The 23,602-nt window shown below is 36.9% G+C and overlaps 1 protein-coding gene across 5 annotated transcripts in view; it reads right to left on the bottom strand.

Moving 5' to 3' along the window:
- Window positions 1-4,299: 4,299 nt before the first annotated feature.
- CDIN1 (CDAN1 interacting nuclease 1) overlaps window positions 4,300-23,602 on the bottom strand; it is a 125,390-nt gene continuing 106,087 nt past the window's right edge. For 4 of the 5 annotated variants that reach the window (XM_031049095.2, XM_005149285.4, XM_031049097.2 and 1 more), the window contains 2 exons: window positions 6,980-7,130; window positions 4,300-6,275 (listed from right to left, as the gene is read on the bottom strand). In XM_031049095.2, the coding sequence (XP_030904955.1) occupies window positions 6,995-7,130 (136 nt within the window). In that variant the 3' untranslated portion in view covers window positions 4,300-6,275; window positions 6,980-6,994. The remainder of the gene's footprint in view (window positions 6,276-6,979; window positions 7,131-23,602) is intronic. The other variant, XM_031049096.2, reaches the window with a different exon arrangement.

The following is a 23,602-nucleotide window of genomic DNA, read 5'->3' as shown; positions in this document are numbered from 1 at the left end:
AGGGATCTTGTACATGAGATGCTGTTTCTAAAACTAGAACAAAATAACATAGAGAACCTGGAACAGACAAGTGTAAAGTAACAATATTACCATAAAATTCAAAACTTTCTGCAAAAAATTTTTTGAAGAGTTTGTGGTGTTTATTTGAGGAAAAAAATATTGAAATATGGGAAAGGTCAGAAAAGAAGGCAGCCACAAGATTAATTCTTCATATTAATTTGTAATTCAGTGTAATTCAGGCTTATTATATATATAAAAAAATTAGATAAGACATTGGAAAATGTTTCTAACTAACTAAAAATGGGTAGTGGAATGGATTCTCATAATCTTTTTAAGCATCTCCATGGCTGGAGTTTTTTAAGGATAGATTAGAGAGACATGTAAGCTGATCTGTATAGACAGTTTTGCCTCAGAGGAAGGATGAAACTGTATGTATGTCTTCAGACCCAACTGTGCCTTTTTTTTTCTTATGGTATTTTTTTCTACATGTATTTTCATCATTTGTGTGTAATGCAATGCCAAACACATTAAAATAAGGCTGCTTAAAGTGTGTATGGAAACAAATTGATTAAATTAATTTTTATGTTTTTCCACTCATTATGGAGTATCATGCTGAGGCAGAATACAAAATGAAGTGTGGTGTGAATGCTTATTATGGAAAAGCAAAAGAAAAATAATCCAATATATCCATTTGTAATGGAAAACCTTTGCTGGTAAGAGAGCTTGCATTTTCACAGTACTCTTCTACTTCGGGTTTCAAAGTGCTTTCAGAAATGTTCTTTGCATCCCTGAGGCACTTTGAGAGGTGTGAAGCTACAGACATGGTCACATTGGAGACAGAAGCCCCAAAATATCCAGTTCAAGATCTAAAACCAGCAGGGCCAGGCCTGGCCTCGTCTCCTTCAAGTGCAGCTCATCCCCTCTTCTGTGTCATGCTCTCTCAGCATCACTGTCACTTGTCAGCTTCCAGAAATGTCTGTGCTTTCATCAGCACTTTAACGTGAGTTACCATCCTTTATGACAGGGACAAGTGTTGAGTTACTGCCCTTTTCTGAGGACCTCTATGAACATATCTATGAAGAGCAAACAGGTAACAGGGGCTTCTATATGAGAAAGCATAGGTAGAAACCCCAATTGGCATAAAGTTTCCAACCTTGACCCTGTGCTTTTTAGGTATTTAAAAAATTAATTATTTAATATTGCTGTTTTTTTCTGACCAGCTTACATGTCTGCTTTATTTTAACAATGAATACTTGGGCCATACAAATAGTAGTTGCCTTGCTAATCAATGCTTCTTGTTAATTTTAATTTGGGAAGTTCTCAGAGGTAAATCCGTTATAGTAAAACTGTCTCTTTATAGACAGCCATCTGGACATCAAGATAAATCTGTTAAATCTCTCTCTCTCTCTCTCTCTCTCTGTATGCGTATATGTCTATATATATATATACGCACACAAGTTGTTTGCCTGATATTAGGTGGATTTACTTCCTATGAAAACTTTACTTAGCACTAATATGCCTTGTACTGCCCTTCAACACCTCACTTTGTGGTGTCATTGTTAGAGGCAACAGCAAAAAATATTTATACAATGCAGGGGTAAGAAACCTCCAAACTCTCTAATAATGAGAATAACCTTAGCCAAGGATATTTCTCTGAGAATTAATAACTAGCTTGGGTTAATGGTCACTGGCTTCACCTTAGGCCCTCAGTTAATCCCTGAACCTCAGTTGTTATTACCTAATTGACTTAGTTTCATTTCATTTTAACATTTCAAAGTGATCTTCCTAAAATCACACTGACAGAGTAACGTGGTCTCTGTAGATGTGCACTGACATGGTTTCAATATTGTTACTTTGTCTCCATACTCTCGCATTGACATTTCATTTTGTTTTGACATCGCAATGCCACATCTATGGATCTGTGCAGATGACATGCGATTGTTCAGATTAGGTGAAAGCCTGCCCAGGAGTGAGGGCAAGGGAACATCTTACACAGGGACATGATGTCAGCTAAAAGCCACTATGCAGAATTAGTTTTGTGAATGATTATTAGCAAGCATGATTTGCATGTTTGTAAAGAGAAGAAAGATAAAATTTCACTTGAAAACTTGATGGCTTTCTTAACAAACAGAAATCTTTCCACTCTTAGATCAGATAAAAAACCTAGCCTGAAAAACATGCCAGGTAATGTATTTAAAAAGAGGGGGTTTGATATTACCATTTCATGCTCATTGAGGCTGCAAATAAATTATTCAAATCTGGTGTCTTTCAAAAACATAGTATCCACGTAAGCAATTGAATACTCTAAGATACAACTCTAAACTGAGAAATCCCTTTAAAAATAGGGCATAAAAATGAAGTCTTTTTATGATGTGGAAAAGTTTTTTTGAAAGTCTTTTGAAGCTCTTTGATCCAGCTCTGAAATAATTTTGGTAGATTACTATTGTACGAAACCCATAATTTATAGTAGCTGATCTAAGCTGCTCTTTGTATAACAGCCATATATGAAACAATAGCAGGAAAGTGAAAAACACAAGGGGAACTAAAACTGCTCTGTTTATTATTTAGTTCGTAATTACATCTTCCTTATTTAATCTTTTGAATCCTGGCATGTTCTTAATAATACAGATTCAATTAATATTTACTATACACAGGAGAGTTAGTTTTGAGTAATGCATTTAGACTATCCAAACTTTGTGTAACTTGTGACCTTTCCCTAACCTAAGTGAGGTCTATTTTATACAGATCATACTAGATAGACAGTTTCTCTATAAATGGTGAAGTTGCTGCCAAGCTCCCATTGTTAGCTAGTTCATTTTTCAACAGGCACACTTTAGGTTCCTATCACACCACTGTAAAGAGCAAGCCCTTGAGGTTTCTTCTTTTGTCAACATAATAAAATGGTTATTTCTGAATAACCTGCAAATCCATCACAAATGGCCCTTTGTGACTTGGAATAACATGATAGCAAATTTTTTTTGGTTTATTTTTTTTTGCAGGCAGCCTCCTATTTTATTCCATATTATTAAATTAATACTTTAGCAGCATTTGTCTTAGCATATGTATAACTCATCCTTGAAACAACAAATGCACAGTTCTGACAAGGTATTCCTGCTCAGTGTTCACTGTCTAACTGCCAAAGATCCCTTCAGAAGCTAAATGGTGAGACTACTTCAGCTGAAGGAAAAGGAAGAATCGACTTAAATTCTGCTTACTTTTTTTGTTGACCTTTGAGGATTTTTAATCAACTCTGTTAACACACAAGAACAACCTGCAGGACAGACAAGCTCCTGCCGGAACAACTGTGGTTTGAGAACTGAGATGTAGCCATCTTTTCCATTCTGGGACAAGTAGATTTTGGCACAGGAGGAAAGCTAAACCTTTGACTTCAACAGACCTTGCAGATGTGCTGCACAAGCAAGGCACTAACATGTGGAAAGGAAGTCTCCTTAATGAAAGAGAGTGCTCTAACAGCTATATTCCTAATATTGGCTTTGCTTATTTTCTAGTAGCATGGATGCAGATTAGTATCAGAAACAGAAGCTGTCACTAGAAAAATTAGGACAGACTCTTCAAAGGGGAAAAAAGGGCAATTGGAAGGATGCTGAAAAAATAAATGTGAAATGGTTAAAAAAGGATGGGAAATTCAAAGGGGAGGATTTAAAGACAGATGAAAAAAGACATGAAAAGTCTTATGTAATAGTAGTCTAGAGGGTGGAGAAATCCAAAAGCAAATACAAGGACAGAACGACTTTTTGAATGTACTGATGTAACAAAACAGGATGAAAACTTTTCATAAACTATCAGTACTATTAATGTGCTAAAATAGTAATAAGGTAAAAGCAGTATGACATTTGGTCCTTTCTTCTTCAGCTTTAGATTGGAAGTTTTATTGTGCTCCGAGCTGGCTTCAGGGAAAGATCATTAAACTCATGCTAATAATGTGTTCCCAGAATACAGAAATGGTAAAAAACATTTTGTCTTTATACTAGAGTGTGGCCCACCATTGTGCTGCTTCCCCTTACAAGGAAGTTCTACTTCTCTGTTCAACACAATCACATCAATTCCTAAAGCTCAGAACAGGCCTTATTACAGTGCTTGTACAAGCAGATGCTGGGTGAGTCTATATATGCCAGTGTGAATATCATTCAGTGTTATGCACACTTCTGTTTTCTGGCTAGATGTAATTCATTAATAGACTCTACAGAATACGCCATAAAACTGGATTTGGCTTTAACGTTAAGGTTCTAATGACTACAGCATTATTTAAGAAAACAAAACCAACAAGCAATCCACAAACAGCAGTCTTTTCTCTTTAATACTTAAGTTGCTGTTTACATATGATAAACAGAAAAAATACACAAATGAGGGTTTGTTTTGCAAGACACAAGTAGAAATAACAAATAATAAAGACTATGTTCTTTCAGCATTTAAAATAGTGACACAGCATAATTTTGTGGTGGCAAAACTTGCTCAATAGCATATAATGAAATTAGTAGAGTATGTACACTTTTGTGGCTTATTTCATCCTCATTCTAATACAAAGATGCTTAAAGGGGGCAATATATAAATACGAGGTCAAAGCGTATATTAAAGACAGCTGTATTGCTTTCCAACCTGTTATGTCATGGCATTAGGTAGAGGAATATACAAACAAATACAAGCCCAACCTGATTTATATGTGTGTCCCCACATAAATTTGTTTAATGTAAAAACAAAGCAAAGCTTTGATGGAGGTTGAGCAGGATTTTCAACATCTGTGCCGATAAATTTAATTTATTCAAAAAGAAAAAACATTAGTGCATCTTGTAAACACTGATTCAAATGATTGCATACAACAGAAAGCATATGCTCTAGCTAAAACAAATTCAGTTTGCCCTTCAAACCCATTTCACTCAAGCAACCATTACTTATGAATTTTCTACTACAATAATGTTCAGTTATTTCTTGTTTTTTATTCTCTTCTGGATTTCACACATTCCACTAGCCTAAACCCCAGTCCCAGGGGCAGCAATATCCTACATGCAGCTCCTGTGTAGCATCAGGCAGGTATTGCTTCTGTGTATCTTTACCGGCAGATCCTTAAGGCTGGTTAGGTAAAATAAGCTAAGCACAATACCTTAAATAGCTGAACAGGAATGAATTACAGCTGTAACAGGTTTATTTTTTAAATAAATCTTTCCACTATAGCATGTTAAAACCTAGGATAACAATCTCTATGCAACAATAATTCACTGTAGTGGAGCTATACTGGCTTATCTCTGCAGCAAGGAACAGAGTACTAGGAAGACTAAAGAAAGATATTTTTTCCTGAAAATTAAAGATTAGTCAAAATGATAAGCTCCTTTCTGAAACATAGCAAACTGTTAAAATGAGAACTAAAAGTTCAAAATAAAAATACTGCATATCCATCTGAAAACTATAGCTGAAAGAAAATGGAATAAGATTAATACCCTTTTAAGTCAAGGCAAGACTATAAAAAGCCTGCATGTGATTTTTGAAATCATACAGGCGCACAGCTGCAAAAAGATGATGAATATGTACTGTAATGTTTTAAAGACCCTTTCCTTATGGAAGAGGTTATCAACTTGTGCTTTAGGAAGACTGTTATCGCACCTTTAATTCTACAACAAAATCTGTACCTCTGCTTCTCTGAAAATCAGAACATGGTGAGCAGGCATGAAAAACTCCCGCTGCCTTTTAAAAATATTGTCCCTTCCCAAATGCCGGTAAGTGAAAAAAAGAGTATTAAAGAGTGTCAAGCCCTGTAAGCTGCTATTAAGAAATCTCTGAGAGCACAAACCTGAGGCGCAAAGCTGCCCCTCTAAGTGATGATGAGGATGAAAATAGGGCGAGATTGAACTCACTCAAATCTAAGGAGGGCTAGCATCCACCAAAATGCTCTTCTGCTCTTGGTGGTTTTAACAAAGAGAAAAACAATGCTTTTACAAGTATACATAAGTACGGAGGAAATCTAATGCTCTACTCAGCACAGTTTCTATAGGCAAACTTTGTGTGTCTGTTTGTCTTGCGGCACTGATCCAGTAAAAAGCACTGTTTCATCATCTTTTTTTTTTTTTTACTCCTCTTGTTGAACGCCAGGATGGTTATCTTCTTCAGAAGTATCCCACACAGAGAGCTCATGCACATTGTTCTTGCGGTCTTCAGTACGCCAGAAAATTGCATGTTACAGTACCTACAGGGGTCAAGACAGATTCCTTCCTTAAAGTCAGTTAAGAGAAAAATTCCTAGGTACAGATTCCCTGGGGGATGGGCTGGAAAAGACAAACACAAGTTATTTTTCATTAAACTACTTATTAAAAACCCGCAAATGTAACCCCAAACCTCACCCCCCAAAATCCACTAATTTTTTAATTGTTAATTCCATTATTGAGTTTTGCAATTATTTAGTGACAAAACACATACACCAATTATTCTCTCAAAGTCTGGCTCTTTACTGTAACAGCCAGAACTCACACAATCCTATCTTATCACTTTAGCTTTATGAGATCTGCATTATGTTTTAAGCCCCAGAATAACAGTCTTTACCAATTTTCCACATCAGTCTAGGTGTTTCAGTCAGATCACTAGCACTGAATAAATTTGGGAGTTAAATCATAAAAAGCCACTTATTTTTAAAGGTGACTCCCTAATAGGTATAAGAACTGGAAGTTGCACCTTTCAGCCTCTGCATTTTTGTCTTTGTTTAGAATGCTAGAAGAAGCCATCCGGAAGGAAGAAAGATTATGAGTATCTAGAAACTAGCTGTTTGACAGAGACAGAAATGCTGATAATGAGTGGGTTGTGTCTGTCTTTTTTGGCTGATCACAACAGAGGTCTGAAGCAAAACAGAAACTCTTGATATGTTTGTGTAAAGAGGCAGTAGCATAAGGGCAGGCAGCAGGAGTTCAGCTGAAGTTCAGGGCAGATGCTGCCATTAGTTTACACTGCAGGAAAGTAAAATTGCTTCCGGATTTACCTCTTCCTCCCAGCATCAGCGTTGAGCCATGCTGTGTCGCAGAGTCACAATGTCGGTAGGAAAGCAGTCTTTTAGCAGGATACCACGCTCACGATGGCAGTCCAGCTCTTCAATAAATCCATACCAGTAGATGACTAATCCAGGGCCAAATCTATCAAGCAAAAAGAAAGTTAATTTATGTGAAATTAAATTTAATTTCCCATCTCTAGTTGTTCCAACACAGACAGTACTGGACCTCAATTCGATTTTCAAATTTTAACCAATGTCCAGTCAACATGTATCATTAATGCCTGGTTCCTTAAATAAAAATCCTAGTTAGAGTCTCAAAAAATCCACATCAGGCTTTTGGTTTTATTTTTTTTTCTTTAAATACTCTTCACATACCAGTAAAAAGACCTGTACTTTAAATACTGAATAACATTCAGTAACTTTGATACATACAGAAGTCTTTCCTGCCCTGCACTTTGCTCTTCCAGATTTGGGCATGCAGGGCATTAAAATACAAGGGTTCATGCAAGTTCCACTTCATGCAGGCTATATTACCGTGAAGATAACAATGAATCCTTAAAATACAATTACTAAATGAGGTAATTATTAATGTAAAGCACAATTCAGAAAGAAATAGAAAGTTTCTGCTGTAATATCTCTGAAATGCATCTCAGGAATTCCTCAGATATTGCTCTGACTGATCCCCACTAGGCAATCTCAGGAAGTAGCCCCATGGACCATTTTACCCATCAGGAAGTTCAGACCTTCAGGCTGGGTTCATAAAGAAGTAATCACTATCAATCACTGTATACTGTGATATGTTTTGCACATCAGTTTCACGTTTTTCCTACTGAGAGCACTTAATTAAAGGGCAGCGCTACTTTTGGTGTAGTGTTGCAGGAATTTTACAGTGAAATCATAAATTATGAATGTTGGGTTAGTAAAAGGATGTCTAAAAACAGAACTGCTTTCTGTAGTCTAGCATTACAGCAGTCTGTACAACATTAGGCCAAAAAGCTTTTTCTTTCCTTGATTTATTATATGCTGTAGTGAACTTGCCAAAAACAACAGTGCAGGATGAGCTGTTAGATACCGTCTGTACAAGAAAAAGTTCAATAGAATGTCATGCAATGGTTTATATGCAGAGCTGTGCTCTGGACTCAACCAATATGGTAGCCTATTTTTATTAATGTTTAATTATAATAAAAATGTGTTAGAGGGCTTGCACAGTAACCTAAATGTCCACTTAGCAGACAATACAAGCACTCAGAAGCATGGGTAGTGCCAGACCAGCTTCATTAGGGTGGTTTCTTCCCAACAACGGAGAGAAAACTCTATTTGATGTGCTCATGTAATGGAACAAGCATCAAAGGAAGAAGAAACCCTGTGGCTTCCTCCTGCAGCTTCAATTAGATATGGTAGCCGTTAGCCCAAAACTGCTGCACAGCGTTGTAACATTTAGGTTTATGGCTACTACTCTTCAACCGAGAAATGGCCGCAGTTCAGTGGCAAAGTAAATTACTCCTCAGCACAGCTGAGGCAACACAGGCAAATGTGGTTTTTGCAACTGAAATATGATATTTGGAAGGAGATAGAGGCTGAAACTCTGACAAATCCATTTACACTACTTAATGTATTCAAACAGGTTTAGCATTGAGTAAAGCACAGATTAAGAAGTGGCTCATATGGAAGGCCAATGCTGCCTACCCCCAGTTCCTATGTTTTCTCTGGCTGGCCAACAACTTCTTGTGGGGACAAGATGTGCAGGACCCCACTGAACTATGGAGGCCAGATAGCCTAGCAGCAGTAAGTGGCAAGTGAAGCCAAGGACTGATGCTCCTTGCCTCCAGGGAGGGGTTGCAATTTGCTGATGCAGGATGGGCCTACTTTTGTTATTTCACAAGACTATGTATCTGTTCCCACAACAACCAAACATAATAAAAGGATAATCGGGTAGGGATCTATGTATGTGTTAACCAAAACTATTTTAAAAGCAAAGACAAAGCCCCCAGAAAATAGGAGCGGACCTTACATTTCTAATGGGCTGTTTTATGCAAGGGAGAAGCTATGAAATGTCCACAAAATACTTACTCATTGTAAGAGCATGTGCCAGGTAAAATCTTCATGCTAATGCTCACACAAGTTTTGAAGGGCTCAGTTTGCTCTGTGTGGTAGTTTGAATCCCTTATACACCACAAAACAAATGTGGCACTACACTCATGTAATTTGAAAGGTTATTTTTTTGAAAAGGAAATTTTAAATAAAATTAGTATTTTGAGATGCCCCTAAAGTGTAATTTATATCTTTCTAGCAAATCATCACAGCTTAAGCATATTTTTTTAGGAATATTTCATGCTTTAAAAGTTACCTTCAAAAATCATCAAATTTGGTGATAAAATTTATATACAAGAACATCTGCATACTGTTAATTGCAGGAGTAAGTAGGTTTTTAGCATGAAAACATCTATCAATCCTGCTTTTGACTATTTCCCCTGTACTGCCTAGGTTGCACTTTTTTCCATTATGTTGTGCAATTCTTTTGATTATAGCTCTATATCATACCTTCCATATATATGATCACATAAAAAACATACCATACTTTTGTTTAAAAGCACTTAAGTGCAGTGCTTAAGATCAAAATTAACTTGTTGGCACATTAAGCATTTGCCACTGACTATCAGGAACTCCTGCTGCTAAGTGCTAATTTCTCTCTCATTAACACCCAGAGTTGGCAAATCACAAACAATACCACTGGTTAATTACTGCTGCCTTAATTTGAAAAGACATTTAACCTTTTTGTGTAAGGGGATGAGGTATGGAAGTGTAACCTAGAAGTAAGAACTATCCTTTTTAATTTGACTCCTTCCAAAGCCCAGATATGATACTATGAAGAACAAAACACAATGCTTTGAATCAGAAAGTAAAGCTTCAAACTGATTTCTGCATCAATGGTAGCAGTTAACAAGTTAGTGACTAACCCTGGTTTACACAGGAGAATAAACTAAAAGGACAGAATGCTTTCTTAGCATTACCATGGAAAGGGGACCCACTAGCCCTGAGGAGGAGAAAAAAAAACCCACCCCGAATGCACCAAATGGCTCTAAAACTATGTAGATGTGATATGCAATATAGGCTAGGTTATGCCATTTCATATGAAAGACACACAGGAGAAAGTTTAAGATTAATATGAAAATCGAGCTTAGATTGTAACAAACTATGGACTCATGGATTTTGTTCTTGCTCAGAAAAGTTCCATAAATCCCTAAAAATGAGCTTAAATTGCATTTTTCCCCTCCATCTTTAGCTCTTTCCCTGAAAAGCTTAGTGTGAAGGAATGTGTCCAAAAGTTATATGAAACTAGTTTTACCTATTCCAGTGAAACTGTTACTTTTATAACTTAATTTTATATGGTGTTTCTTTTTAAAGCTAAAAAGAAATCCAAGTAACTAAGGTCTGGTTAATTCCATGCAGTAAAAAATGAATAAATAGGAAATATAGAGGCAAGCCCCCTTCAGAATAAAAAGAACATAGCAAGTGAAGATTGTCCATGCAGGTTGCATAAGTTTACTTTACAACCCAAAGCCAAATGTTTTTTTTTCCTAAAAAAATTAATCTTTGTGTAAGTCACGGGATCACTTAAGAAAAAAAATAGGGAAAGAAAAAACTAAGTAAAATGTGAAGCTGGGTTTCACTTGCCCTCCAATTGAACCAGTTTTGTGCTAGAAAAGAAAAAAGACTTTTATTTATTTATCAAAGTGGTCACACATATTCTACTTCACTTCAAGAGAAACTACTTTCTAGTAATGTCTTTTCTTTTGGAATATCTGTGTGGGGTCCATGCTAGCTTCTAAGGATTCACCTAGACATGTGGCTATTGTGAGTGGATTTTTTCACCATCAAAAAGCCTTGCATGTGGTTTTATGAAAAATGCATTTTCAACACACTGCTCGATACTGAGCAGAAATGTAAAACATCTTGCAGCTGTTTTTAACTAAATGTTCACTTTATTTACTCTCAGTCTATTTGTTATGGATGGGCTGTATGCATCTCAGCATAATGTAAATAATTTTAATTCCAAAAGACTCTCATAATGAAATGCTGGCATTATGAATTATTATTTCTAATATGCATGTATTTAAGCAAATATTTTATCAAACAGATTCAGATAAGTATTCCTGATATGAAAAAGCATAATAACATACCTGGTTGGTGATTTTAATTCTGAAGGTCACATCTGAATGTGACTTTGAAAGGACTGCATTCTGGTCCCTTGCTTTTTAATGTCAGATCATCAACAGGGCCAGTTGAAAAGCTGGCTTTGTTTCCTCGCTTTTCTTTTTAAATATAAAATCAGAGCATTACCACTTGCACATCACTACTTACTTCATGGGAAAAGGGAATTACAAAAATTCACAAATAAAGTATTATATTCTAAATCATTTATCACAGTTCCTTTGAATCACAGTTGTGAGTAGAGTGGTTTTACCTGTAGTACTAATGAACCATGAAGATATAATTAATCGCCCCTATAATATCTAATAAATTTATTGTTTAAGCACTCACAACTTTATTTTAGTGTTCTTGTAGAAGTCTCATTTGTGTTGGTGGAGGGAATTTAGATATTTGTAGGGCTAGGCTAGTAGGCAACAACTGCAGACCACATTTTCAAGTAAGGTCAGCTGGCATTAGCCAGCCAGCTTCCTTACGTCTAGACCAGTTTACCACTAGAGATGACACACTGTTATATATCTTGGCAAACATTTAATAGCTACTGCTCAGACACTGACTTTGATTAGCAAGAAATTTTCCATATAAGCAGCTACCACAACAGTAGCTCAGAAGAGTTTGTAACAAGGTATTTTTGCTACTGTTCATTTATACAGAATTTTAAAATCAAATCAAGGTATTTGTGCATGAAGACAATGCGTTTTTAAAACTCTGAAGGCAATTTAAAGATAACTGTGGGGTTTTATTATCCTCACCGCTTTTTAAATCCTCCATACACTTTTGTGATTCAGTAACACACACACTGATTTAAATAAAACATGCCTTTAAGGCATTACACAGGACTTTATTTCTTCAACTTCACCAGATCTGATTGAAATAAAAAGAAACCCAGTACTTAGTAACAAGTTTAACAAGTTCTAATCACATACTTTTAAAGATAATAGGAAACTTGTCCATAGCACCAGCAAGCACTGAATCAAGCTTTGCACAAAAAAGTTTGCAGCATATGGTGTCTCAAGGATCCAGGCATCCAGTTTATGCTGCTTAAGGTAAAATTAAGCAAGTTAAACCTAATTTGCTTTAAGCTTTGATGTTCCGGCAGTAACTGGGGGAAGTCTTATTTTTACTGAAGACATGAAAAAATATTAAAGTCTATTAATATTCTATGAGACTCCCATTTTCAAGGAGGTTTTGACTCAAAAGTGAGAATTTCTTTTGGGCTGACAAAGGCAGGCGCTTCCATGAATGCCAGATATTGATGTTACATGCATTTGGTATGGAATGTGGAGTTGTTTGGTGAAGCAAAGGTGGATGGAAACTAGTATCAGGTCTCTGTATCTATAGTCACACATCTCTTGGATATGATTAAATCTTAATGACCTTTTTTTTTAATACTAGCTGTCATCTTATCTGTGCAATGAGATTGTTAAGACATCAGTCGAATAGCAGCTTTTCTTTAGGCTTATTATATGATTTAATTGATTTTGGCATTCAGAGAAATAAAAAATCAAGCAATATTTATGTGGATATAAGAGACAAAAATATTTTAGAATTTTGCATAGCAAAATTTTAAAATGATATTAATAGAATGCACAAAACCTGTGCATCACTGTCATTAAAATAATATAAATACAATATAACTTTTAGCTGCATAATAAATTTTTAATAAACAAACTGTCGAAACACATTCTTCACTTACACTTATTCATTCAGATCTGAGTACTGTTCTCCAGGCAAATAAAGGATTTTTATAATCCTCAATGACAAGCTAGTTTTTTTTTTTTTAAATATAGTTCTCATGAAAATGAACTTTTAAAAGCTATGATTAAATAACATTAAGGTTACATTGATTTACAAGGATCAAGGCTTTCTAAGTGAAGACTGATGATTTTCTAAGTGAAGAAGTGAGTGAGAAAAATACATACTGGCTCAAGGCAGCTTATCATTAAAACAGAGGAGCCTTGAGTGAACTTTGAATTTCTCAAGTTTTGTTGGTTCATGTCCTAACTTTTACTGAAACATATTGTTTACTATTAATAATATTCCAGATGCTCAACTCTCAAAGTGGCTGTGTGTACTTAAGGTAAAATTTTCTCTTTTTTATAATTAGCATCTTCAAAACCAGGTAGATGCTTTGCACATCAGACACTGAGGTTTTGTGTTGTGAAGATAGACCATTACGTGCTGTGCAGGTGCCCTCTATGACTGCACTGCAGGATTGGGCGGATGCACTTAGAATTAACATGGTGCTCATCTTACCATTTTAGAAGAGAAATTGCTAATCCTTATGCTGCTGGACTGTTTCATGGGAACTTTGGCCAAAGTTTTCTCTGGCTTTAGCAGAGATCACTTGGATATACATTTTGGAAAACAATGCATTTTAGCTGCCTGGGAAGTTAGTTCCAGTATCTGTCTAAAAAAAGAGATAATAGTGTTCCAGGTACCTTACGTGGTAAATGGTAGATAGATCCACGTTTCCCTGAAATATAAGATTCTTGCATCACTTAACCATCTCATTTCAGGGCAAAGTGACTTCAGGCACTTTGATGATGGGCATAACTAAGCAACAGAAGCTCAACCAAAAAAATCTCAATCTGAAAGGTACAATAGGCACAATTTAAGAAAGCTTCCTACATCAACTGTATCCTGGGCTGCATCAAAAGAAGTGTGACCAGCAGGTCGAAGGAAGTGATCCTGCCCCTCTACTCTGCTCTTGTGAGACCTCACTTGGAGTATTGTGTGCAGTTATGGTGTCCTCAACATAAAAAGGACATGGAGCTGTCAGAACAAGTCCAGAGAGGGCCACGAGGATGATCAGGGGACTGGAGCACCTCCCATATGAAGACAGGCTGAGAAAGTTGGGGCTGTTCAGCCTGGAGAAGAGAAGGCTGCTTGGAGACCTCATTGCAGCCTTCCAGTATCTGAAGGGGGCCTACAGGGATGCTGGAGAGGGACTATTCATTAGGGACTGTAGTGATAGGACAAGGGGTAACGGGTTGAAACTTATACAGCAGAGGTTTAGATTGGATATAAGGAAGAAATTGTTTCCTGTTAGGTTGGTGAGGTACTGGAATGGGTTGCCCAGGGAGGTTGTGAATGCTCCATCCCTGGCAGTGTTCTAGGCCAGGTTGGATGAAGCCTTGGGTGACATGGTTAAGTGTGAGGTGTCCCTGCCCATGGCAGGGGGGTTGGAACTCAATGATCTTAAGGTCCTTTCGAACCCTAACTATTCTATGATCTTTTTTTTTTTTTTTTTTTTTTTTAAGTTTCATGCATTCTTTGTTGATGGAGAGTCACAGAATCACAGAATCTTAAGGGTTGGAAGGGACCTCGAAAGATCATCTAGTCCAACCCCCCTGCAAGAGCAGGGTAACCTAGAGTACATATTCTGTATTAGTTGCTGTGTTTACATATTTGTCATTTATAATTCAGGGTTAGTACAAAGATTTAATGCACCTCCACAAATGCATTAATGTGCTCCTGTTCAAAGCAGCAATACCCTTCCATTGTGCAACATGCAGTTTGATTTACCAGTTAAGACACTGCATGCAGATGCACTAAGAATGTTGCTGTCATCCAAAAAAGCGGGTAAAAAATATGACTGCATTACAGAATTATTCATAGAATCATAGAATGGGTTGGGTTGGAAGAGACCTTAAGGATCATCCAGTTTCAACCCCCTGCTACAGCCAGGGACACCTTCCACTTAGACCAGGTTGCCCAGATCCCTGTCCAACCTGGCCTTCAATATGTCAGGGATAGGGAAGCCACAGCTTCTCTGGGCAATGTGTTCCAGTGCCTCACCACCCCCACGGAGAAGAATTTCTTCCTACTACATAATCTAAATTTACTCTCTTCAGTTTAAAGACACTGCCCCTTGTTCTGTCATTCCATGCCCTTGTAAAAAGTCCCTCTCCAGCTTTCCTGTAGGCTCCCTTTAGGTAATGAAGGCTGCTATTTCTATATAACATATATTTTCACTGGAACCAATGCTTTCAGATTAAACTCAGACAAAGAATAGCTTCCTGAGGTACTTGCTTGTTCCTCAGTTTCCCTGAGAAAGCCTGATGCCATTAGTTCACTCTCTAGAGACTGTCAGTGCAAGGGTGCTATTGTTTGATTCTGCACATGTGAAGCTGTGGATCAGCGTTGAGTGGAGTTACTGAAGTTATTTCAAACATTTTGTTAAACTCACAGCAGTCCTCCCAAAGGAATGCTTGGCTGCAAACTCCCTCTTATCCCGGGTGACGGAAAACATGAGAAAAGCTTTTGAGTACAGTTAGATTGAAGTCCAGGCAGCATTAAGTGCTGGTCAACGTATGTTGCTATTAGGTGATTAATAGTTGTTTATTTTTAGGGCTGGAAGTAACAGGCCATCCTAAGGCCAGTGCAAGATGATATCTGAATAATCTGTGAGTGTCTCAGCTTGCAGCAATCCCTTCTTTCTCTGCAGCTGTTTTTCGGGTGACAGCACTTGCCAGAGTGATAGGATATGCCAAGAGTGCATTTCAGAGAGGAGGCACTGCTCTCACAGCAACTAACTTTTGTTTAATAATTACTGTAAAATAAAACCAAACTGAGAAAAGTTGTCCAGCAAATTTTGATAGCAAAAATGCTGATAAATAAACACACTACATCCCCGTTTGTTTAGCATTTGCTGAGAATAAATCTTGGAGCCAGCATTAAAGGTATCTCAAGACATTTTGAATGAATTATTAGACAATTCTGTATCTCCGAATCCTTATGCACAAATATACAATAAAATAAACAATGTAACAGATGAATTAACAAATGGAGGACAGCTCGTTTGTGCTTCCAACTTCCCAGATCAGAGAATTAGTCCAAGACTGGATAGTAAATCACACTGAGTATCTTCACACAATGTTGCTTAGCAGTTAACTGCCAAACACACTATTATGCATAATTGACAGGCAGAAATATTTTATGTGCAATGCTGTACTTAAATTCACTCTCTCAAAGTGTAACTCACCTATCCGTATTAAGCAGAGAGCAGATAAAAAAAAAAGTACTACGTCTGCTGCCCATTACTGTAGCACCTCATGCCCACCCAGAGGGAAAGAAACACCTCGTCTGAACTGGAATATCACTGCCGCCTTTGGCAAACTCTAACTTTATCTGGCATTCACTTACTTCTAATGCCTGGGGCTTATCAGCTTGTCTTCCAGTTGATACATATACCTACTGTCTGCAGAATTGGAGTTGGCCCTGCCCCACTTCATTTTTGAAAACAATTTATTTTTCAGTTGTATTTGGAAAAGGAGTGCATCCCAAGTCTTTGGAAGAGGAGTGCATGTAAGTCTTGTATTGCCTGCAAAATATCCCATCTCTCAGAAGACTATAAAAACATTTCATGTAGTGAAAGGTGGAGCCTGTTCCAGAGATTTTAGGAGGGCATCAAGGCAATTTGCAGAATTGTTATGCTAATTATCAGATGAAATAAGTGCATAAGTGGCAATGTGCAAAGAAATCTACTTCCTCTTTTTTGCCTTCTGTCTTCTTCACTGTTTACATACACACACAGAGGCCTCTACATGCACCTTCTGAAAAATTCACAGTGCTATTTAAATTTATTTACAAGTTATTTGTTCTTTCTTAGTATATACCAACAATATTTAATTTCAGCTTCAGGCTGAATTTCAGAATCAGGCACCCAAATTCTCTGCAGGTGTAAGGCATCTCTTTCTACCTGATATTTCCAACCTGCTGCCCCATCTTGGAGTAAGATGCATTAATATTTGTCCCTCTTTTGAAAGAGCAATGATGGTGATTGTACATGTCAACACATAACTGAATTATAACATCAAAGCAAGGGAAACCAATTTGTTTCCTGCCTCTACCAAAAGAGATTTAAACCTGCCTTTACCATCTGCAGGAGACTGGCCTAAATGCTAAGCAACAACAGAAGAACTATAGGATGCAAATTTCAAACCAGTCCATTTCGCATAATTAAAGAACCACTTAATCAAAGGCTATGTACTACGGCCTAGTGGAAGAGGCACTCATGCAGGAGGAAGCGAGTCCAGATTACAGTCTCAGCTCTGACGAAACATTTAACACTTAAATTGAAACCTCCTTCCTTGCTCCACAGTCATGATTAGTCTAACAAGCACATCACCTTCCTTGTCCTTAAATATTTCATGCAAAGGTGTTCAATACAGAAGTCTGAAAGCATAAACTCTTGTCCTCCACAATAACTTGAAGTGGGCACCATACTAATCCCAATGCAGCAACAATGTCAAGCTTGAGTTTTCAGAGGCAGAGCAACTGAACCCAAGTCTGCAAGATATACAGATTTTAACCGCCATGTAAGCAAGCCTAGAAGAAGGGAGAGGAAGAATCAAATGAGAATGCTATTATTCTTGAAGGTTTAAAAGCAACAGCATATTAGTTGAGATAGCCAGTGACATATTACAACCCATGCCTAATGAGAACTGAGCCAGAAGTCTGCAACACAATAAAGTCACGTTAGTATGAATAATTTCCCTGATATAAGAATATGTTGAAAATTGCAGAAGACAAGTTGGACTCTGTATTCCTGTGACTTTGGTTTGGGTTTTTTTCCTTTTTTTATTTGCCATGCAATTGTTACATTGGTATGTCAAGTCATTTACTCTGTATATGGCGTTTGTATGTTAGCTGTTCCCAAAGACGGTATGAAGGTTATTATGCAAACAGCCACAAGGCCTCTATGTTAAATATAGTGAAATCCTTTTAGACAAATTTAAAACAGAGCGATTATGGATTTTTTTTTTAAAGGTCAGTATAATATATGCACTTGGACTACTGGAAGTCACTGTAAATACTGCTGTATTGAAAATGGGAGTCTAATGTCAAGCAGTGGCTAGGATATGAATAAAATCCACGCAAAATATTGCAGTATTAATATTGTGTGTGATATAAAGATTTTTCTCAATTATTGCTGGTTTGATATCTGATAACTATTACTATTGAGTGTTTTTAACATTTTAATAAAAGAAGAAAAAATATATTAAGCATTGAAAACTTCTAGTACTGAATAATCTATTCACCTTAACTGCTTCTCTTAACCTTTTTGTTTTATATGCAGTGTATTTTATACAGGAACATTGTTGGTTGGCAGTCTTCTAAGGGCATCAAAGATAATACCATTAGGTTGCTAGTCCTGTTCAATTCCTGCTCCCTTTAAGACAAAAGCAAAACTGACCGAAAAGCAACAAGAAGAAGAAAAAAAAAGAAACACAAATTTTCCCTCAAAAATAAATTAAACTCAATTAAGCAGTTTGGAAATGTCAAGAACTGATGAACATCAAGCAATTTTATCAACTTTTTTGAGACTAGGGTAACTTCCACCTGAGTTCAGATCTTACATTGCCTAGAAGCTCAGAATAAATACTCAGAATAAATAAAAGCTCAGTCATAAAATTAAGATCTGCCATGAACAGCTAGCTGTCTTTAACTCTCCCCTGCCTGCCAAAAATTGCAAAGAGTTTTTGTTTCTTATTTAAAGTGCTTATTTTCTGGTGTTCTTTATTTGTTGCAATTCCAAAGCATGCCATATGTTCAAAACATAACGAAGGACAGAGGTTACAAACAGTTTCTGAATTCCATGGTTGCTATACTCTCTCTTACAGGAACCTCTCAAGAAAGCTGTCTCTCACAGAAACCCACTTCTCATGAATAGCCATAATGCAGCTTAAGGAGAGGTGCTGAAATAAGGCTTCCATCTGCTCCAACCTGAGCCCAGATCACTGAATATGCTGAAGACAGGAACGACACCTTCAACTTCAACTAAGTAATGGAAGCCCAATATAGCGAGAGCACAAGCAGTAATGGGTTCAAACTTAAACAAGGGAAGTTTAGATTGGATATAAGAAAGAAGCTCTTTACTGTAAGGGTGATGAAGCACTGGAATGGGTGGCCCAAGAAAGTTGTGAATGCTCCATCCCTGGTGGTGTTCAAGGCCAGGTTGGAGAGAGTCTTGCGTGACGTGGTTTAGTGGGAGGTGTCCCTGCCCATGGCAGGGGGGCTGGAACTAGATGATCTTAAGGTCCTTTTCAACCCTAACTATTCTATGATTCTATAGACAATAAAAAAAATACTTAAGATAACTTTCCTGTCAGTCCCCTCAGTCTGTAGCCAAAGAGGGTGAGTTTCCCTATGTGATCAAGCTAGACCACTGTGTGGAAGAAAAATAAAATTCAAAACCCCAAACATGAAAAAAAAAAAAAAAGGAAAGTGAGAAAAGTAGAGTCAGTAAATGAGAAGAAAGAACAACTGCACCTCATTAAATTTAACAGAGAACATTTTGGCAATTAGAATTATTTCCTTCTCCTTCTAGGATCTCTCCATACCAACCCCTGACTTTTGTTAAAGATTTGAAAATCACTTGCTGTCTCTTTGAGGCACCATATTTTTTACAAATTAGTATTTCTGCACTTGAGGTAACTTCTACACATGGTTTTAAGTAACTGAACTGACTTCAGAGGTAGGACTGTGCACAACAGACTAGTACAGCTTAGTTAGCTATTGCACATTACTAGACACCAATACTAATATACTCAGGAAGTCTGGCACATCTTCCTGAAGAATAAGATAAATAAGCAGTAAGATGTGGAGCTTTTAAACACCAAGTCTTTGTGGAATTCCTCCAACGACAAAGTTATCACCATCATCAGGCTACTGAGATGCAAACAGGCTAATCATAATTTGAAACAGCGTGGTGTCCTGGTTTCAAAAACCAGCTATTCAGTCAAAAAAAACCCAGCTGCCACACACTCCTTCCCTGCTCAGAAGTATCTGACAGCAAGATGTATAAATGGACACAGGCATATACATTTTTTTACTTAAGGCTCCCTGGGCCTAAGGATGTCATACAGGTATTGTATTTTTGCTGAGGGTAAATAGGACTTCTACTTAGAGACTGAATACATTCCCTCTCCACAACTGTTAAATCCACATTAACATTTTAAAAAGCCATACCAATAGATTAAGCATTATTTTTAGTTAAGTTCAAAGAGAAGAAAGAGTACAGCTTTGCCTGCTCTACCTGATTTCACTATGGCAACAGCACAAAAACGGTAAATTCAGGAGATTAAGAGCTATAATTCCAGCTGAAGCAGCAAAAATAAGAATTAAAAATTAACTTATAATTTCTTGATTACACACAGGCACTTCTGAACCATTATTTAATTAAAAGAAAAAACCCAAACAAGTCAAGCCACATAAAAAATTATAGCAATGGTATAGAACAGTATAAAACAGCTTCTATTTGCTTAAGCAATATTTCCAGTTTAATGTACTTATTTGCTCTCATTTGCTTAACATTGCCAATATTTAGTACTGTGCAAATTTATGGAAATCTGACTTTAAAGAGCTTTGTGGTACTGAGTGATTTTTTAATTCTTTTATATACTTATACTGAAGTGACTTGATGAGATTCTGGAATAAATGAAATGTAAGTGAGTAGCATGCAACGATGTCTTGTGGCACGCTGAGAGGAAATACAGATAGTAACATGTCACTGCTGCTGTGGGTAAAATAATCTGATTGCTTTTACATTGGTTTACTTCGCAAAAAAAGTCTGTTCCATGACTACAAAAGCGATAGATAAAGCCCAGTATATTTGTAAACTTGTTCCATGGACATGTAAGGACAATTGTGCATCTGCACAATACCTTGCTTTTATACACAGCAAGAATTGGGAGATTGTCTAATATTTATGTTAGAGGAACTCAAACTGTGTTTCACTTTTTAGAAAACAAACCAAACCCAAACCAGATACTATATTTGGATTGCTACTGTGTAAACACATAATAAACAAACTTAATAGAAGAGCAGATGTGGTGACAGAAAAGGAAAACTTTTAAGTTGTTGACATCACTGTCGGGCAGCCATGACCAATCTTACAACATTTGTTGTCTTAAATAGCAAAGATCCAGGAACTGGAACAAACATTTTTTTTCCTATGCCCATGTTCAAGTTATCTACTTTTTTAGTGCAGAGAACTGTTCTGTCTTTTGTTCATGATCTGCAACTTAACTGTAGCAAGCCCCAAATATTGCTACAGTTCTTTTCAAACCTACACATGGATATATAGTCTGCAATAAAGGAATTATATTTCTCTTTCCCAGAGGAAGGAAAAATCAATCTGAATAACAGCTGATTGGTAAAGGGATGAGAAGTGATTCAGCTAAGAAAAGCTCAAAATGATCCTATGAATCTCTGGAAAACAGATTTTCAGTAAAAGTCTAGAAATGCTGTATTCCCTTAAAGACTTGCTTAGCCCTCATCTGCAAACTGTAGATAGGTCATTCAAGACAGACATGTAAAACCAGATATGGAGCAAGGCTACTGCACTGTCCAGGAAAACTTAAGAGCTGCTCACAGGAAAGACTGGATGAGTTTGGCCTTTACAGCCTAAGAGAACAAAGGCGGTGAAGGGGTGTAACTGTCCTCCACAAACACAAGACCAATGTTCTGGGTCCAGCAAAAACTTTCAGTGAGGGTAGTGGGACCAAAACACTAAATGATTTTAAAATACCACCTAGTAAGTTTAATGTGTTTATCATTGCATTTATGATGGGTACTAGACACAGTGACAAAATCTAACATTTTTACTTTTCTATGTTATTTTTCTATTTTAGAAATATAGAATAGACATGTATTTTCTGTTTCTAGAAAATACATTTCTAAATGCAGTACATGAAACTAATCACACAAAATTCTCAAGCAATTTGAAATTATATCACCACTTCTAACAAAATTAAATACAGTCCCAAATGTTTCTTCCTTATTTGAGCAACAAAGACAAATGCCTATATAAGATGTTTTATATTTATAAAATGAGATACCAGAAAGTTATTCAGAATGCAGGAAGATAAAGAGTTTTAAAACAGGTAAGATGAAAAGCAATCTCCTTTTCAAATGAGCAGTATGAATTTGAACCATTGTTTATCTGCCTGCAGACACAGCTCAACAATTTAGTTTTCATAAATAATAATGGACTGTCTGATTTTTATCAAAGGTAACATCTTCAAATTGCAAAGGTTCTCTTGTCATGAAAAAGAAATACATGAAGAGAAGGAAACTTTTCTAATTGAAGAAGTATATACAACTTCTCTAATTTGTCTTGTTTTTACAACACATATGCACAACCTCAAGCTCCTTCTGGTTCAGTGTTACCCAGGTTACTCTTGCATAATCCTCAAGCCTAGAGCAAATTCAACAAAGATACACTGAAAGAAACATAAACAACCTCCAAACCTCAGAAACCTGAGTAATAGCTCTGTCACTAGCTCCCTGTTCTAGTTTTCAATGAAGAAAGACTACCTGAAAGCAATACCCATGCCAGTCACATACTCCATTGTTGTTTTATTGTCCCCACAACCCCATAACCCTTCCCCTTAAAATTAATTTCTAGATTCCTTCTAAGGTTCTAGTGTAGTGTACATAGCTCATAAAAGATTCCTGGGATCAGCTGACCACCTTCTCACCCCTGACTGACTTGCAGAAGTGGACTCAAAGTGGATACCGCAGCTCATAAAGCACAGAGCAATTCTAATAGTAAGTGAACACATAAAATTCTCAGAGGAGAATTTTTACCTGTAAAATAACTTCCCGGCAGAGATAAGTGTGACAGGTGCCTATTCATGGAGTATAACACGATGCCTGCCACCTCCAACAGACTTGCTCACAGCAGAAACGGCTGAACAGTTTTGTTGGTTTTTTTTTTTTTTTTGCTTACAAATAGAGCTTAACTTTACAGTAAAACTGAAGAAAGCAATAGCAACTGAATCAAATGTGACAGCAAAACTCCATTTTATGCACACACTTTATTGCAGTTCTTAACTCTGTTTGTATAGCTAGTGGATTTATGCTCCAGAATGGCTACAACTGAATTACACACACACAGTGGTAATTCACCAACTGAATGAATAAAAAAAGAGGATGACTATTTGGGGGGGGGGGGGGGGGGGTGGGTGGGATGGGGGGGGCGGGAAGTGTACACTCAACTACTCCATCTTTCCTGTCCAGTCACAGAACAAAAATATTTACTGTATGGGTGAGCCATAAAGTGTCAGAAGCGTGAAGAAAGAACCACCTCTATTTCCACATATTGCTTCTAACAAGAATCCTTTTCATACAACACATGATTTTGGGATACTTAAAAATGAGAGGCAGGAGAGATGATAAAAGTTTAATAAATCCACTGTCACCATGGATTTAGTCTTTGTGAAGACAAAACATAGCCATGTGAAACAGGAGTGTGAGGTGAAACATCTGGACAACAATAAAAAATATAAATCGTCAAAGATAAGCTATATGACATACAAGCAACCACCTTTTTCAACCTCGTTTACTGGATTAAGTAAAATATTATCTATTCGTAGCATTTTTTCCATAAAATGA

The sequence above is a fragment of the Melopsittacus undulatus genome, chromosome 4, assembly GCF_012275295.1.
Source record: "Melopsittacus undulatus isolate bMelUnd1 chromosome 4, bMelUnd1.mat.Z, whole genome shotgun sequence".
NCBI lineage: Eukaryota > Metazoa > Chordata > Aves > Psittaciformes > Psittaculidae > Melopsittacus > Melopsittacus undulatus.
Note: the sequence above shows the minus strand (reverse complement) of the source record. Positions and strands in the feature narration are given on the sequence as shown.